The sequence below is a fragment of the Cataglyphis hispanica genome, chromosome 19 (assembly GCF_021464435.1).
Source record: "Cataglyphis hispanica isolate Lineage 1 chromosome 19, ULB_Chis1_1.0, whole genome shotgun sequence".
Classification (NCBI taxonomy): domain Eukaryota; kingdom Metazoa; phylum Arthropoda; class Insecta; order Hymenoptera; family Formicidae; genus Cataglyphis; species Cataglyphis hispanica.
The window spans coordinates 1291314-1304329 of record NC_065972.1 but is presented as its reverse complement, the minus strand read 5'-3'; the positions used below and the strand labels follow the sequence as shown (position 1 = coordinate 1304329).

The window sequence follows — 13016 nt, the reverse complement described above, 5'->3', positions numbered from 1 at the left end:
CTTTTTACATTAAAAACAAAGAGAAGTCTTTCTCTTTGTAATAAATGAATTTTTATTCTTCAGTCTAATTATTTTATTAATTTTATTAATTTAAACTTAAATTTATTAAATTTTATTACATTTTTTAATATGCAAAAATAATATATAATATTATTAAATAATATAAAATAATATAATATAATAATATGAAAAAACAATTTTATATATATATATATATATATATATATATATATATAAATTTGATATCTTATTTAAAATAATAATAAATCATTGTCGTAATTAAAGAATCTTTAAGTGCAAAGGGATAGAGACATTGCTACAGGGTTTGTAAAGATCTCGCGTCAAGCACGGCTAATAATTTTTATTTCCCCGATAAGCCTCGATTAATCATCTTCTAGAGAAATATTCGACGAGTGTTTACGTGTTGGCGTAGCGTAGGCATTTCTCTTTGTACAAACGGCCAAACATTACGAATAATTCCAATTCAATTTAATAATTTCTGAAATTTATTAAAACTAATTTAAATGTACTTTATATTTACATATGTATGTATTGTTTATATTAATGAATCGTATTTAGAAAACCTGAATTTATAGATATTAATAATCTAAATCTGCATATATCTCTATATATAATATAGTAGTAAAAAAATTAAAAATTATTAATAATTTAAATTCCTAAATTTAATTATTCACATAATTGAAATGTGAATTATTAACTTTTCAGACATTTTGTCAGACAATTCGTAGTTTTTATTCTTATCATTTTTCTTGAAGTAAAAATTTAACACTTCGATATTCAGAATATTACAAGAAGATTTTAAAAAAGGCGACGGCCTAGAATAAGAAAAGATTATGTTGAGTGAGTTTGGTCGTTTGTGCACACTTGCGTATCTATCGTCGGCCTACAGACTTCAATCTCGTTATCAAGTAGAGAGTCGCTTATTATCAAGAGATATTGAAAAACGTCTATAAAGATTCGTAATACACGGTACATTAGAAATATATCCTCGAACAAACGACACTTCGCTTCGATAAACGTGCTGTCTTTTAAGAAACTCGCGAACTCATCGTAAGCTTATTATAGCGACTTAATTAACTCCACCGAGGATGATTACTTTCAGTCATGTTCTTTCCTTGTGTTTTTTCCTCCTTTCTTAATTTAAGTACACAAACAAAAATCTTTTTGCAAGCTTCGGTGTTTTGTGCGCATTTTTTTTAGTTACGTACAGAATCTCCGAACAAAGAGACAGTGTGCTTAAACTTGGAAGGATGTAGCAGTGATTTCCACACTAATCGCGAACAAGATAAATGAAGCCTTTCCCTATGATGATTTTTTAATCAAGTATAACGCACCTAGATTTTAATAAAACAATCATTAATATTTTCTTTTCGCAATTGAAAAAAAATGCCACGACACAATATTAAAATTTTATTTCTACGAGTAAAATATATTAAAATTATTTTCTGATTTTCTGATATTTCAATAAATATCGTATTATTTATTTTTCTGTGGATTATAAATTAATTTTACTTTATTAATAATATTAACTTAATTCAGAGATTAAATCTGGAATCCAATTTTTAATTGGAGATTGCATTTTATATATGGAGCATTTTCATCGTATTATTATTTGAATTACAATAATAAAAAATACAAGATTATTAATGAAATAATTACTCTCACAAAATTCAAGATCTAATTTACTTACATCATCTTATTTAAAGGATCAACTATTGCTGATAAAAGGCTAATCTCGTTAGTTTGGGAAGAAACTTTCCATAAGAATCGTGATATGTAGAATTCAGAAATCGAAAGATAATAGAAATTTTTAAGGATCATAAAAACGTTATTGCAAAATACTTTAACCCTCTTGTGCCAATCAGCTAATTTATATTGAAAGTATTATAAATTTTATGTCAATAATAAAATTTAATTCTTTTTATATAATAATAATCGATTTTATAATAATCATTTTTGTTTGTACATAAAATTATATATCAGTTAATATAAAGATGTAGTAAAATAATAATTTATAAAATAATTATAAAATGATTAGTTAAAATACAAAATGTATTTTATACGAGAAAATCGTTCTTTAAAAAATATATATAATTAAATGCGCGAAAGAAGAAGTGGTTAAATGAGCTTTACGTAGATTTCGCAGCTATCACCGTTTCAAGTTTAAACGTAATACGGAAATACCCTGACAAAGGATGCGATCTCCTTTCTCTCGCACGAAGCCAATGCCCGAATGCAACGCAAGTAGCTAGTATTAGATATCGCTCGAGTTCGTCTAGTAGCACTTGAAACGATACTTAGAGCCCGAGATCGGCGACAAGGGGCTCCCTGTTCCCTTAATCACGTCAGAAGAAGCCAGCAGCGTCTCGCAATGGTATGGTGATTCGTGCCGGGAGATTGACTGCAATTTTTCCGCCCTCTTCTCCCTTCTTGGGCAGTGACGATGAATCCCCCTAGCAGATGCAGCCGCTCTCGCCCTCCGACTCGGAGCCGTTCTGCATCGGCGATTGATTCTGCAAGTCGACAGCTGTTTTTGTGTGTTAAGGTGTGCTGGCATTTTCAACTTACATTCTGATCAATTGACAATTTCAACTCGCCACTTATCCTCGATGTGTTTTTTTCACGAAAATTCACAAATCAAATCAAATATATATGTCTACTTAAAAAAATTAATTATAAATCATATATTCTAATTAGATCAGTGCCATGTTTTTTTTTTTTTTTGTATCGTGCCAATAGAAGGAGAATGTGTGTTTCGAGAAATAAACTGTCAGAAATTTAATGTAATTTTTGTAATTTGGCAATATTATTGGTCAATAAATACATTATTGCACTTTGTAAACATTTGATTGGTAGCATTAAACTTAATTAATGCGCGTTGATGAGGCATTACAATGAGCTCTTACAAATCAGATAGAGAGTACATACAGTGTAATTCTTAATGATACTATAATGATGACAAATTCTTTTTTTATTAATCAAATCTCTAGATATTCGTCTACTCATAACCTACTGATTCAATAATTATCGCTGCCAAATCAATATAATCAGTTTTTCCCTTTAATTTTCTTTTGATTAATAATTCATCTCTTTCTCTCTCTCTCTCTCTCTCTCATCAGAGCATATAGATTTAATATTATTACAATATCGCACGCGCGTGCGAATTAATTCCTATCAAAGCTGTGACAATTGAGAAGTGTATAAAAGTCAAAAACGGGACGGAGAATATTTTCTAGCGCTACTTTTATTATGCAAATTTCTTAAGGTATTTTCTAATCGAACCATAAAAAAAATATTACAAAATGTAGAATAAAATAAAAAACATGTGTTACAAAAAATTCGATTAAAGAATCTAATTAAAATTTGCTCACATATAAATTTAAATTTAATATTTAAAATTAATTTTCTACCAATCAAAATATATTTATTCGATTCAAATTTAATATAAAAAATAAATATTTTTTTAGATCTTTAAAGGAGTCACAAAACTTTTTATGTTAATCATCAAAAATATTAAAATTGATATTAATAATATTTTTTTATAATAATTAACTTGTTTTGATATTTATGTTTCAAGATTTTTTTGAGTATCCTTATTAAAAAAAAAAATTATTAAATAAAAAATCAAAAAATCAAATACAAAGCGAAAATAAATTAATTAAAATAGATTTTTAAAAATAAATTCTATTCTTTAAGAAAGATAAATTAAAGAATAAAGAAAAATTCAGATGGAAAAAGAGAACAAAAGGAAAAATAAAAAAAGCCATTGGCATAGAATCAATATGAAAAATAATAAAGTTTTAAGATTTTTTTTACATAAATAAAATATTATAGTTAACAGAGAAATTGTAAACAAAAAAGACAATTAACTTTTAAAACCAAAAATCTATTTTATATATACATACATTTTTAATTTTATTTAATATTTTTATATGTAATTTCAGACAAAAGATTCTTTTTCTTCTTTCTAAACAAAATTGTGTCAATCTAAAAAGAATATATAAATAATAAGTTGTAGAAAAAAAATTTAATATCTTGAATAAATGTGAAACTGTACAGGATTGTCATTTATGCTACGTACTTTAAAAATATTTGTAGAAAAGAGATATAGAGTTAGCTGCTAATTAATTATCCACAAATTCCGTAGAAAAATTTCTCTCAAATACCTTTCCACTTTTTTCTTTCTTTTCTTTCTTGTCTTCTATTAATTCGTTAACAGATATCTATTTATTTAGATTTAGTTTGATGAGAAAAATGGTTAATACATTAGGTTTTAGTCATATCTTTTTCTAACATTATATAAAGCGAAAATTTATGTATTATTAGCTATCAGAACTTGATCTTTTGTTGAAAAATGTAATTCAATTATCTCGAAAGGGACTGCATTTACGCAACATGTAACGTTTACTCTGTAATCTATAATCTGTAATTTTTTAATTGATGCAAATGTTTCTAAATATCATAAATGTAAATTGCAGCTGTCTTTGTTTCTTTTATTGCAAATGTGTACGACAATTAATAATATCTCGTTCTTAGAAACGCCGATAAACAAGAATACGATAAATGCCATTTTCCTATCATTTGTTTAATGTGAATTTGAGCAATTATTGGTTTAATTGATATTTAATTACACGAGTTAAAAAAATACTGTACGATATTAGACAATCTATATTAACAAGCAAAATAAACTTAGGTGAACTTTGAGACCTTAATAAGGACTGTAATAACCCTCCTAGCTTTGATTTATACTAAATGGGGACAAAATTATATAATAAAAACCAAAAAAAAAAAACAATAAAATTTTATAAATTTCTCTATTTTTATAAATATGTAATAAATACAGCATTTCTCTCGCCCAAAATATATGAAGCGCTATTAATAAACTAATAAGCTTCTAAATTAGACGTAACAAGTTTCTAAATAATAATCTTTTAACTTAAATTATTCTTAATTCAAACATACTTCATATAATTTAATTTTCAAAATTCGAATAATTTTAATTATAACATTTATATCGAAATAATTTTAATTATAGTAATAATGAAACATATAAAAAAAACTTATTACCTTTTTAATTTGCTTCAATTTAAAGATTGATTAATATGGTTTTTTGTAAATTATTAAAGATACTCCATAATTCTGGTGAAGAGCATATAATCAAAGCTGTGAGGGTTAATAATCCTTTCTACGATCCATTAGCATACGAAAACATGTCATTGTGTAAAAGCAGTCTTAAGCTATAGTGTGTGAAACTTTTTTTCTCGTTTTAATAAGAATTGTTGCTGCTTTAGTGCACGTAGCCTTCCAGGAGTTTTCCGACTCTGCGAAAAAGCACAGGCCAAATACAATCGGTATCCTAAGGTTCTAAGAGTCATTAACTTATAAGTTAACTTAGCTCCGTCTTGTCTACCAATCAGGGCATCGAACGGAAATAAAATAATATGTTTCTTTGAATTATCTCAAATAAAAGTAAATTAATAAATTAATAATATTAAATTATTATTTATATATTATGATAATCTTATAGATATTTTTTCTAAGGAAATTTCTCAGACAAAATTTATCGATTTTTTCGAAGAAATCATAATATTGTTGAGTAAATAATAATATATTAATATTATTACAGTGTAATATCTGTAATATCTGTAATTATGATATATATATATATATATATATATATATATATATATATATATATATGTACATATATATACATGTGATAATATTAATATATTGTAATATTTACTTATATACAAGTGCTTATTTCAAAAAATCGAAAATTTAAACCCTTCTCAAGAATTTCCTTTGAAAATCAATTTATATTTCTCGAAAGAGGTTCCCAAACCGCTCCAAAACAGTTTGGAACGGTTCAGGCCCTAGTCGAAACTTAACAAAGGCCTCTTTCGATTCGATTCGATACCCTGCTACCGTATAGGCCGACGACGACTTAGCATGCACAACTGCTCTCCGAGGCTTTCAGTTCGATTGGAGTATCCTTGAGCACTACCTCTTGCACTACGGATTAAAAAACGTATTAAGGAAAACATAAAAGTCTAATAAATAAATGGAAGATCCGGCAAATCGCCAAATAAATCCAATCCAAAAATTAAGAGCGAGAAATTGAAATGAATGGCTAACAAGTCCTTTTTAAATACTTGAGAAATTTTAGAATTAAAAAACGTTAGCGCTTGAAGAGACAAATTATAGAACATAAAGATATATTTAATGTCTACTAAGAAATAAGAATGTATTTATGAGAGAGAAGAGACTAAAATCCAAGTTAATGAAAATTAAATATTTGATGTCTTTTCCAAAAGAATATTAGATTAAATAAATAAACATGTATAACGCGCGATAAGAACTTCATATCCAATGTCCTACAAAGAAATACTAGTAATTATGATTAATTAATTAAAAAATGAAAAATTGCAAGATTAATAAAAAGCAACTTGTGTTATTTCAACTGAAAAAAAGTCAATAAAAAGATTCAATAGTAATAAAATGTAAAATATTTTTGAGGCAATTGTAATAATGAGTGAGATGAGGTTTATGTACACATGAAATGAAAAAAGTCGCCGCAACGTTCCTGCAAATGTGCCATGCAAATTGCGTGCAGTAAGTATCTTACGCAAAGGATACTGTCTTCGGGTGGCTTGTTTTCGGTGGAGTCCATACCCGGTAAAGCTGCCGCTACTCTTCTAAATAGCTAAAATAATTAAAAGCAAAATATAATTCTTCTATTCCTTCTTTCATCCATCGCCATGGAGAAAAATCTTTCCTTACATGGAATGTAAATAAAAAAAAAAAAATAATAATAATAATCACCTGTTTCACATTGTATCCAGCCTTAGCACTAGTTTCGATAAACATCACATTTAATTCCTTCGCTTTCCGCTCGCCCTCTTCCGTCGAAACTTGCCTCTTATCACTCAAATCTGTTTTATTGCCCACTAGCATAATTATCACATCACTTCCTCTTTCAGTCCGCACATCGTCTATCCATTTGGATGTTTGGTGAAACGAATTGGCGTCTGACAAATGTGCAATCTTAATTTCATCATTCATTTATCGGGTGTACCAATAACAGCATGTGCCAGCAGTAAATTTATGTTATTTCATGTTTGTGATTAATATCAAATAAATATATGTCAAAATAGATTAAAGTTTATAAAAATTTTGCCCAAAATAAAAAATTGAAATTAATGTACCTGCTCCCGGAAATTTGTTAGAAAAATTTTCCTTTAATTCAGAAAGATTAAAAATCCAGAATCTTTAGATAGATGAGATTAAAAAAATTAAAGCTTAAACAAAATTATGTAAATTTCTTTATAAAATGACGAATGTTAAAAAAATATATATACTATTCACAAGAGAATTTTACATTCAAACATCAAAGAGATTGCTGGCACACAGCTTTCTAAGACACCGTATATTTTTTATATATCTGATGCTTACTAGTAATATCATAAACAACGACAGCGACTGTGGAGTCTCTGATGTAACTAGGTATCAAAGAACGGAACCGTTCTTGGCCCGCTGTGTCCCACAGCTGTAGTCTGACAGTTCTATCCTCGAGATACATAGTTTTGCTTAAGAAGTCTATACCTATCGTAGCCTGCAACATATCGATGTATCACGATATTAAAAATATTCACGATATTATTCAATTAATCATATAAAATCATATAAAGCTATATTTAATATCAAATATTGACATTACATTTATAATTTAAAATAATAAGAATAAAAAATAGTACCAATATTTAATTAATTATTATATTAACTATTTATATATATGATAGAAATTATGTTTAAAGCAATATTAATAATCATATTTTTCTATTTTTTCTGAGTAGTTTCTATTTAAAAATTTAGAATAATATAATTTAAAATGTAATGTAATTTATTATAAAATTGCATAAATAATTTAAGATATGAATTATCAGCGCTCTGCAAATTTTTCCATCTCTCTTTCTATCCTTGTCGATCAGAAAAAGTCGATATCTCGATTCCCTACTGCCTCTCCTACTAGCATTAGGTCTATTCGTTCTAACTGTATTTTCTTACACCTCCTGCATTTGAAATATTCATAGTTGCATGCATTTTTAAAATGATATAAAAAAGAAACGAGCAAAATATGTATAAAATGCAATTGATACAAAAAACGAGCAAACAATTCGAAATAACAAATTACATTTGACAGCCATGTTCCAATAGATATAATTAATTAAAAATTAATTATACAATAATTATTTAATGATAATATTGCATGATAGTTTATAATCAAACAAAATCCTTATTCAATATAGAATTTATCAAGATTGATAGCCGGGTTTACTATCAGGACAAATAACGCAAATGATAGCAGAATTTTATCAATCAAAGAAATTATCTCTTACCCAAAAATTTATTCATTTTTAATAAAACCTGATATTACAGATAAAATTAAACAAAAAATTAAAATATAGATACAACAAAACTTTTTTAAATTAATTATAAAAATTAATAAAAAAAATATAAATTTGAAATAAAAATTTAACGATGTTTGCATGTAAAATTTAAAATATTAGTGTATTGTCCTGTAAGTTTAAAACATAGCCTACACATAAATAAAGCCTATATTATTTCCCAGATAACCTATATACAATATACATACAATAAAAAAAAAATTGACAAAAATTTTGCAGATTTAAAACATGCAAGAAAAATTATCAATTTACACTCGATTAACAATTAAGAGACGATTAAATCGTTACATACCTGGTATGTGTTGTCAAAGCTATCGTACATAAATCGTGTAATAAGTGACGTCTTCCCGACTGCAATAAAAAATTCCATGGCTCATTTATTAAACTCATATTTGCAACTTTAAATTTCCCTCAAATTCCCTCAAATTTTTATCTCAAAATTCCACAGTTTTATAGCTCTATCTTAATTTTTAATTTCCAAGACTCTCGGGGGAAATTATCTTTCTCTCTTAAAAATTACATTTTTTTTTTTTACATTACAATCTACCGATTAAATTTATATTTTAAAATTAATATCTAAATTTTCTCGCTGTTATTATAATAATGGAAATATATATGTGTCAAAAGAGCATTCAACTCGAAAAGAAATTTCATCGAGAAACGCTTTAAAAATCCACTTGGCGCTCTGTATTTAACGGAAAACGCGCCTATCGAAATATAACCCGACGTACATATATTCGATCATCATATTTAAATGCTAAACGCGCGATCGAAATGACCGAGAATTTAAAATATAGCGACGCGTCGCCGTGTAGTCGGCGGCAATGGAGAATATTGATCTATAACCTAGAAGGGTACCAGGCGAAGGGTAGTCACCCCGATCAGGGGCCTGCTGGCCGAGAGAACCGGGTCTCGCGTCAAGCGCATCCCACTTGGGGGGAGATCGATCCGTATTCGAGGAACACCGCGACGCGAACACACACTTGTTAACACACTATTATTGGGACACTCACCGCTCTGCTCGCCTAAAAAGACGAGCTTGAACTTCCGCAATGGATTGCCGAAATCGCCCGAGGACGACATGTTTTGTCTCTCGTTCGCCTGAAACGGATACTTGACAGGCCTGAAGAGGGTTCCGGTAACGACGCAGGCAACGATAACACGCTCAATTGCCGGCCCGCCGAGTCATTTAAGCCGATCAGCTGCGCCGGCTGATTCAACAGTCTTTCCGCTAGCTCTCTCGGGTTCTACAGCTTGACAGCTCGCGACGCTAGCTTGGATGCCACTCCTTGCGGCCACGTTTAACCGGGAAGTGACGTAGCGACGATTGGAAAGCCAAGTGGAAAACGCGGCGCCACCGATTTCCGAGAAGGAAAAGTGTGTTCGGTAGAACAAAGGTGTTCTCATGTGCTTATATTGTTCTCCTGGATGGACCAATTGAAAATCGTTCCTAAGCGTTGTGGAATATGGTGAAAAAATATGGTCGCTAATATTGATACTGAAATTACAAAAACACACAGATAACATATAGTTTATGAAGCTTATCCTTTTGAATTTCGTCGATTATTCTAAAATTTGCTCAACTTCTATCTTTTTCTTCCATACTTTTACAAATTTTTATTTTAATTACAATTTTTTATCACATATAATTAAATTTGGGCGCCATTTTTGATTGGATTAATGTCGTTGTATATCGATAACATACTCTTTTAAATTATATTAAAGATATTGATTAAAACAATAATAAGATTTTACCGAAAAAAATGCTCATATTTTGCATTTTCATCTTATGATTCACTGATTATGACAGCATGATATAAAAGAGATATAATAATAAAGATAAATCATCGATATACATATAAAAAAAAATCTGCTGTAAAAATTATTCTAATATATTATTTTATCATATTAATTAACTCCACAGGTGAAATAAAAATTGTCAAAATTTAATTAAAGATCGAATTCTATAAAAAATGTTAGTAATTATATGTAAATAATTCCATCTCTCTAAATACAAAAGAAATTTCTGGAATAGCTTCTCGCCGCAATAATAATAATTTTTATTTTTTACACTTATATACACGCCATATACACACGCATAATCCCGCACGCATACATTAGTACAAGAAGCACAGACAGCCGTTATATATGTACACATCACAGAATTCCATGCAGCATCCCTTTTCCCTCTCTCTCAGACGGGCTACTGTTGGTGTATCCGATTGTTGTTCGAATTTCTATAAGGATCCTCCACAACGATGGAATTGCAAATTAGATCGTAGCCGGTTCTGTTAAATCTGAAGAAGAACAAGGAAAAGCAGATCGGGAACAGAAACGCCAACACGAAGTTTTTTACCACCGATCGACCCAATGCCAACGGCAAACCCAGATCGGTCCCGGGACTCACCAGGACCACGTCCGGCTCGTTTGGACGTTCCACAGGAGTTATACTTCGGCACTGAACCACCCGCAAGCCCATCATGTACTTGCCAGGAGTAGCGCCTCCGATAAAACCGTACACACCGTGTTGAAGCCAAAAGGCCTGAAAAAATAACAATTAGAAAAATAAATTTTATAAAATTGGATTAAATTAATATTAAATTTTCTTATTTAAAATTTCATTTTTTTACGGAATAAATTATTTTTACAAAATACGCTCGGTTATTTTTTCACAAGATTCCACAGAGAAGTCTTTTACCTCAAAGATACAAACTATCACGCGATGAATCACTTCCAAGATCAGAATTCCATAAGTCATTTCCAAAGCCATTTTGTAATCGATACGCAAATTTGTTTGCAACAAATCCAAGTCTTCTATTTCTCTAGAAAAATAAAATCGCTTTCTATGAAAGATCGAAATATATTGTAAAATGAAAAAAAGATCGTGTATTATATAAGAAAGAAAAGAAAATATTTTCTTGAATATTAAAAATTATTAGAATAAAATATAAAAAAAAAAGATTACTTATTGCAATGAAAGGAAAGACGTAATAGTTTGGAAATATTTAGTACAAATTTTATCAACATACAAAAAAGAGAAATTTATAAACTTTCTTATATTACTGTTTGTGTTATTTGACGTACATAAAATCGAATACGTCGATTGCGATAAAGGTGATAGAGAACTTCAAAAGAAATAGCATCGTTGAGTCTATAAATTCCGCGGCGAACCTTTTCCAAATCGGAGGAATGCGATATTCGTAACCTAAAATAAATAAATTTAGGGTTAATATAAAATAAACGTTTTCCAAACGATATGTGTTCTAACAATTCTTCAAACAGGATTTCAAGGTTTTAACCTTCAGCTCCAGGGGGTTGGAAAGGACCTGCTGCTTGTTCCTGAGGCCTTCTTTGTCTCACTTCCTCGTTCTGTCTGTCTGTGTTTCCAATTGTCACTCCTGATCTATTCGAAGCTGTTGGTACTTGATTTGGTTGAAAGGCTGTTGATGCTGAAAAAATATTATTACTCTCATAAAATAAAAACAAAATTTTTAAAGATAAAGTTACTTATCTTGACAAAATTTTAAATTTAACTACACAATTTTATCTTTTTCAAAATTTTTCAGTATTTATTTTATATGCATGTTGTTTTGAAAATTTTTATTATAATTTTTTGATAAAATATTTTAAATTATATAATGCAAATTTAATAAAGTTTTTTTTATTTAAGTACATATATATATATATATATATATATATATATATGTATATATTTTATTTTTATATATTATATAAAATAAAATAAAATTTGATAAAGCTTTTTTTTTAAATTTCTTCGAAATAAAGATATTCTTCTTATTCATTCTTAATTTTCGACATATTATTTATGAAAACGACACGCGCTTTATTCATACCGGGTGTCGGATTCGCCATGTGTCCTGACATCACGTAATAGGGAAACATCGCTGCAACACTTTGCCAAGCGTACGCCTCCTGGAGCCATTTCTCCAATTTTTTAAAATACCGCGATCTCTCCTCCGCCGGATCCAATTTACTTTCCGAATCCCGCTCCAGCGTGTCGTCGTTTTTGTCGTCTGCCATTTTGGGTTCTCGCTCTGCCTGCAAAAGAAAACAAATCGGTTCGTCACTCGACGTGGGAGCTGTCAGTCAATGTCACTGATTACTCCAAAATTTTTGCCTCTCTGATATCGGAGCACATAAACAGGATGTAACAATTGATGGATAACGATTGTCGCAAATCATCGACTAAATCTCCGATTAATTTTTTGTCGCAATCAATCAACACAATTATAAGAGGTGTCGAAAGAAGATAAATAATTGCACCGGCAACACTGTTTGATAAAAAAGTAGTGGCAAACACGGCTCTCCTTACCTCTGTCACAATCAAACACTACGCATCTACGCTCGTATGTAAACTACGCGCCAACTAACACTATCCATCATTGACGTGTATAATAGCTACTGGATATAATCGAGACGTTTTTTGCCGTCGAGATAGACCAACGAAATTCCGTCACGACAGCTGTCGGCTTTTCCCCCAGATCAGTCGTGGAAGGAGAACTTTAG

The 13016-nt window shown here is 29.4% G+C and overlaps 2 protein-coding genes across 4 annotated transcripts; both read right to left on the bottom strand.

Annotated features, from left to right (window-relative positions):
• Window positions 1-256: 256 nt before the first annotated feature.
• LOC126856528 (ras-related protein Rab6) lies at window positions 257-9823 on the bottom strand. 2 transcript variants are annotated; one of them, XM_050605100.1, is made up of 6 exons: window positions 9503-9823; window positions 8782-8840; window positions 7477-7636; window positions 6847-7052; window positions 6661-6727; window positions 257-2548 (listed from the first exon to the last, which is right to left on the bottom strand). In XM_050605100.1, exons 1-6 carry the CDS (start codon window positions 9570-9572, stop codon window positions 2475-2477), a joined length of 636 nt encoding a protein of 211 aa, XP_050461057.1. In that variant the 5' UTR covers window positions 9573-9823; the 3' UTR covers window positions 257-2474. The 2 variants fall into 2 exon arrangements, with proteins under 2 accessions (XP_050461057.1, XP_050461058.1); XM_050605101.1 differs by lacking the exon at window positions 257-2548 and adding an exon at window positions 2799-6036 and having other exon boundaries at window positions 9503-9816.
• A 591-nt stretch (window positions 9824-10414) lies between these two features.
• LOC126856524 (protein FAM8A1) lies at window positions 10415-12989 on the bottom strand. 2 transcript variants are annotated; one of them, XM_050605097.1, is made up of 6 exons: window positions 12823-12989; window positions 12344-12548; window positions 11789-11938; window positions 11574-11694; window positions 11188-11311; window positions 10415-11031 (listed from the first exon to the last, which is right to left on the bottom strand). In XM_050605097.1, the coding sequence occupies exons 2-6, from the start codon at window positions 12528-12530 to the stop codon at window positions 10693-10695; spliced, it is 921 nt and encodes a 306-aa protein (XP_050461054.1). In that variant the 5' UTR covers window positions 12531-12548; window positions 12823-12989; the 3' UTR covers window positions 10415-10692. The 2 variants fall into 2 exon arrangements, with proteins under 2 accessions (XP_050461054.1, XP_050461053.1); XM_050605096.1 differs by lacking the exon at window positions 12823-12989 and adding an exon at window positions 12628-12793.
• Between the last annotated feature and the right edge of the window lie 27 nt (window positions 12990-13016).